This window comes from Medicago sativa, chromosome 8, assembly GCF_051527215.1.
Source record: "Medicago sativa cultivar Bolivia chromosome 8, Bolivia_mono, whole genome shotgun sequence".
Lineage (NCBI taxonomy): Eukaryota > Viridiplantae > Streptophyta > Magnoliopsida > Fabales > Fabaceae > Medicago > Medicago sativa.
The window spans coordinates 85,346,432-85,352,251 of record NC_140756.1 but is presented as its reverse complement, the minus strand read 5'-3'; the positions used below and the strand labels follow the sequence as shown (position 1 = coordinate 85,352,251).

Sequence of the window (5,820 nt, the reverse complement as noted above, 5' to 3'; positions counted from 1 at the left end):
GTTGGATATTGTGAGGTTATTCGTAGATTCATCAAGAATGTTTTTACTTTTTAACGATATTGAATGATGTACTATATCAATTTGAATGAATGAATATTGTTTTATTTTTGTAAAAAACAATTATTAAACTTTTTTGAAAGAATATTAATTAAATTTTTATTTAATTACGGTACATTAAAAAATAATTGAATGTATCATACATAAATAAATTTGGGCTAACTTTAAATTAGGTCGAAAATAAGCTTAAACAAGCCCAATGACAATCGCTCTTTTGTTCTTATAAATAAGGTTAACTTCATTTTGCATGTGCCGACTTTTTCATCATTAAAACGCTCATTCACTGTGAATCCTTTCTTTTGCGATTCCAAGGTTCGCCCTTCTACTTCTTTTTTTTAGGGATTCTTCTCAGTTCTACTTTCTTCTGTTCTTCGTAACTTTTTTTATCAATATTTGATTGCAGATTTCTGAATTCACCAATATGTATAAGAATATTGACTTTGATGAAGGATGGGATATTCTGCACAAGGGCATCAAGAAGCTCCAGAACACTCTAGAAGGTTTTCCTGAGGCTCAGTTCACCGCTGACGATTACCTCATGTTGTATACGTACGTTTCAATCCATTACCATGAGAGAATATAAGCTTTTTGCTTGTTTTTGTTTTAGGGTTAATTGATTTGATTTTATATTGCTTTTGTTTTCGTAATGCAGAACCGTTTATAGTATGTGCACTCAAAAGCGTCCTCATGACTATTCCCAACAACTGTATGACAAGTATAAGGAAGTGTTCGAAGAATACATCAAATCAACTGTGAGTAACACTGTTAATCATTAGGTTATTATTTAAAGAGATGGAGTCCAAGTTTTTCACTTAACAATAAGTTATTTCAGTTTATTTTTATTTTTTTTCAAAAACTAATTTGAGTATCATAGTTTTTACCAGCAACTGAAATCGGTCTTCACTCTAGATTTAAAGAAATTAGTTTACATCTTAAATTCGAGTTTTTGACAATAATAAAAAGTTATTTATTTAGTAGTAATTTCTTGTATAGTCAAGCTATATTAGGAAAGTTTTAGAAACATGAGATGAGATTGAATGGAAAGGGGTGGAATAATATATAAATTGGAGAGGGAAGGGATATCATGGAAAAGACTTGTTCTTCACATGTTTGGCTGATCAATATAGTGAGAACTGAGAAGGACTCCAAAGTTACTTAGGTTAGGTGATATAAAATCTCCGTTAAAATCAAATTTTGAAGATACTATTTGTTTAATAGAGTATGCACATAATAGCTAATCTAAACCCAATAGTATAGGTATTAACATTGACACGATTAAAACTAATATGATTTTCTTGTCACTAGGTTTTGCCATCTTTGCAAGAAAAGAAAGATGAACTCTTGCTGAGAGAACTGCTCGCAAGACGGTCAAATCACAAAATTATGACCAGATGCCTCTCAAGTGTTTTTCGTTATCTTGATAGATACTGTATTTATAGACTGCAACTTCCTTCCCTTGAAGAAATTAGCTTCTTGTCCTTCTATAACTTGGTTGGTGATGAGATTCCTTCGAAATGTTACACTACAGTTTCTTCCCCCTAACTTTATTGTGCTTTCCACTTTTTCGGTTTTTCCCCTTTTCTAACTATGGGTTTACTTCATTTTATTTATCTCAGGTGTACGATGAGATGAGTAGACAAGTAATGGATGCAATATTAGCTATGGTATTCTTTGTTTTCCATTTTAATGTTATTTACAAGCAATTTATTTCTCAGTTCATTATGACTATTGATGGGAACTTGTTTGGATTGACAAACCAAGAGATGCTTGACTTGTTTGTCAACTATCTACATGGTTATTACACTTGCATTGGAAAGGAAAAAAAATTCACTAAGCCGTTAATTTCTTCAATAATGCTTTATGTTATGCAGTTAAATGGTAGTAAAACTAGCAATTTAACTATCTTCAATATGCTGTCATATTCGATCCATAATAGTCATGTAGTTGAATATGTGATTTTCATTTGATTTCACCTTGTAATGGTTGTTTTTATCTTCATTTCCACGTATCCAGATTGATCGGAAACGTGCAGGAGAGCCTATTGATCAAACATTGGTTAATAATGCATTGACTTTCTACTCAGAGATTGGAGAAAGCACAAAGAAAAATGATACAAAACATTTTGCTGAAACAATGATTAAAAAGAATTCAACATTTTATTATAACAAGGCTTCAGATTGGGTGGCAAGTTCTTCTTTCATGGATAACACAACAAAGGTGATTTCAGTAAAACTTACTTGTTATTGGAGATAAATTTAAAATTAAATTATGTAGCATGCATGAGTTTCTTTTGAAACATGTTTTAGTTGGTCTTGTATTACCGCTTACCTATTGGGTAGAAAAGCAATGATGTTTGAACAACCATTTGCGTTGACAACTTTTATGACAACCTTTTTTTTCTCTCTTCTTATTGGTCAACAACATTGTAGAGTGAAAAAGGAAGAGAGAGGGTAAGAATATAATGTGAGTATATGAGAGAGAAAGTTGTCACAAAATAGTTATACAAATATTATTTCTCTGAAGAGAATTACATTTAGATCAAATTCAGAAAGTTTTGCCCTATTTCTTAACCGTTATGTAGAACACACCTTTACTTCATACACCATCCCTAAAAAAAAATAGATTAGAAGGATGTGTAGGGATAGTTAAATTTCCAAATTTTGGTTTGTCATTATGTAAGGGTCTGTTTGGTTTCAATTTTTATATATAGTGTAGGGAATAGTTCTAAAACCAAAAGGAGAGTCTTGTACAAAATAGTCAAATAGGTCATTGATCTTCTTCAAAACTAGTTACCTTCATTTTTTAAGGTTTTTACAAGGAAACAAACCACTGCGTGTAGTTTAATATTCCCATTTTGTGATATATTAACTTTTGTCAAGTTCTAACTTCGAATGGTCATTGGTCTTCTTCAAAGTTTAATTCTTCATATGTTTGGAAAAATGTATCGACAACCTTGATTCAAGATGGAAGCTAACGACCATTAATTTTCAAATCCTCCATTTAGGTCGCCTGTATAATGAATACTTACACCTCTTTATGTACTAAACATTTTTTTTGTTAGTTCTGTTACAAACATATGGTTCCTTAAACATTTGTTTATCACTAGATTTGTCTATTCATTGAGACAAAGTGTATATATATGCATAAGATACTTTTAAAAAGATGTTGTTTTTCTTCCCTGCATCAAATGTGTAGCTATGAAAGAAACATTTTTCTCTTCTGCTCAAAATTTGTTCTATTGAGACAAAGTGTATGTAAGCAAAAGATATATGTGACTATTTTAGGAATCCTAGTACTTTTTATATCCCAATTAAGTTAAGTAATGCATCCAATTTTTAAAAAATAAGCTGAGATATTAACATCATTTGCAGGAAGAGAAAATGCATGACAGTCTTACTGCTTCATCAAAGAAAATCAACTTGATAAGCTCGAATGGGGATGTGTTTGAAGTTGATTACGATGTGGCACTTATGTCAAAAACAATCCAGGATGCTATCGAGATCAATCCTGCTGGTGATTTCAATAGCATTTCTCTTTCTTTAGTGAATAGCAAATCATTGACCAGGGTCATTGAATACTGCAAGAAGCACAAGAACACACAAATGTCAGATGTTGATCTCAAGGATTGGGATGTTGAATTCATCAATGTTGACTATAACACTTTGTTTGATCTCATTTTATCTGCAAACTACCTGAACATCAAAAGCTTGTTGGACCTGGCATGTCAAACAGTAGCAGATATCATAAAAGGCAAGACAGATGAAATTCACAGGATCTTTGACCTTAAAGGTGTCTCTACACAGGAAGAGGAACCAGTAGAGTCTTGAAATTTTCCACTTAAACCATACTTTTTAAGTTTATTATTTCATTGTTAGTTTATAGTTTAATGCCTCTAATTTGTTTGTTGGTGAGAGTATAAACATGCTGTCTGGTTTGATCGGATAACTCTCTGAATTTGATACTTTGCATGCCTTTTAATTAGTAGAATTATCATATTATTAGAGCTTTGTCTCAGTTTAATTTGTTTATGTCAATTAATTACCTCTAACTATTTTTTCAGTTTTCACATCCACTTGTCAAAGCTATGAGATTATGCCACGACATGAGACCATAAATAATAGTACTCCAATTGAATCATATAATTTCCTTGGTTTGTGTATTTAATTGGAAAACATTACTCATAATTGTTCCATTTCTAGTTGTGTTCTGTCAACAAAGGGAAAATAACAGAACCGCTTCATAAATTGGAAATTTTATGAAGCTACCAAAAATTTAAGATAGAATTGATTGTATTTTTTTAGAGGACGTAGAATTGATAGTTGTCAATATTATAGCCTAATCTAGAATACGCTTTTTTTTAATAGATAATCTAGAATAAGCTTTGATAAAAACAATTCTAAGAAAAGCAAAACTTTATAGTCTATCTTTCAAGATTCTTGGCAGTCGTGGTTTTAGGATTGAAAGAGCGATTGCTTATATTTTTAAAACATTTGAGGAAAAGTTCCTTCAAATCCAAAATTATTATAGAGAGCTTAAAAGAAATTTTGAAAAATAAAGAGTCTAATTGTAAAAGAAGTTCATGACTAACAATGTGAGAAGGAAAGAGAAGACACAAATGAATGTGATGAAAAAGAAAGAAAAAGATTAATGTGAAGGAAAATAAAGAGAAAAAAGTTGGAAAGTTTTGCACTAATATTACACTAGTACCGTCATCAAAAGTTGGTATGTGTAGTTAAGTGTTGGGATTCTTCTAATATTTTTCATTCTCTTTACAATTCTTCTTTATGTCCTGAAGACAACAAAGTCAATGAAGAAATTTCATCCCAACAAGTTGATTATGTCCAAGAATCACAATGAGAGGAATTTCTACATAACTTATTTCCCATTTATGCAGGTTTGGATTTGAGGACAAATCCTCTTGAAGAGGGGGGAGAATGATGATATCAAGAGTTCATTATGCATGTGGAAGGAACACCATTAAAATAGAAATTTAAATAAATTAAAAAATAGTTAAATCCCGTTAAAATATGAACAACACTACATGAACAACTATGTAAGAGCTTATTTTAATCTTATTTTCAACAAAAAACAACAACAAAAAATCTTATTTTCAAAAGATATATTTGATCATATCTTAAATGATCAAATATTACAAAAATATTTAGTTCACTTTTAAATATATAATATTTGGAGAAGGTTTAATATATTGGTACACATACATTTCTTTTCACTATTACCTTTAATTGCCCTAATAATAATCTGTTTGTACTATTGAAATGCTTTGCTGTCAAATAATGCACAAGCAAAGAATCTCTGATACTGCAGCTATGCCTTTCATTGCTGTACATAGAAGAAAGTAATAATGATACTAAAATGCACATATAATAACTAAGTATACATTTGTTTTCATTCACTTAATGCTATTCCCTCAATCATTAAGTAACTTTTACATGACAAAAAGTTGAGAATCTTTATGCTGTTTGAGTAAGTTAGGAACGTTTAGACAAAAAGTTGCAACAAATCTTCTGTTTCTGCAGCATTGCTTCTATGATTTCTCCAAGAAATTATTCCATGCTTAACCAAAACTCTGTCATCTTTTATCTATTTCATTCTTAAGTACAACTTCTTTGCTTCAAAATCAAATTTACAATTGCTTCTGATGACCTACTTCTGATTTCCAGTGGCACCTACTTTGAAAACCAATTGAGCTTTAACCTGATTGCTTTCACTTTTGCTTCATGGCTCTTAATCCTTATCCTCTAA

The 5,820-nt window shown here is 30.7% G+C and overlaps 1 protein-coding gene across 1 annotated transcript; it reads left to right on the top strand.

Annotated features, from left to right (window-relative positions):
• The first annotated feature begins 270 nt into the window (after positions 1–270).
• On the top strand, positions 271–4,085 carry LOC146902556 (cullin-1-like). The gene is made up of 7 exons (XM_085734648.1): positions 271–369; positions 461–606; positions 710–809; positions 1,363–1,548; positions 1,674–1,721; positions 2,071–2,274; positions 3,429–4,085. Exons 2-7 carry the CDS (start codon positions 479–481, stop codon positions 3,882–3,884), a joined length of 1,122 nt encoding a protein of 373 aa, XP_085590774.1. The 5' UTR covers positions 271–369; positions 461–478; the 3' UTR covers positions 3,885–4,085.
• The last annotated feature ends 1,735 nt before the right edge of the window (positions 4,086–5,820 follow it).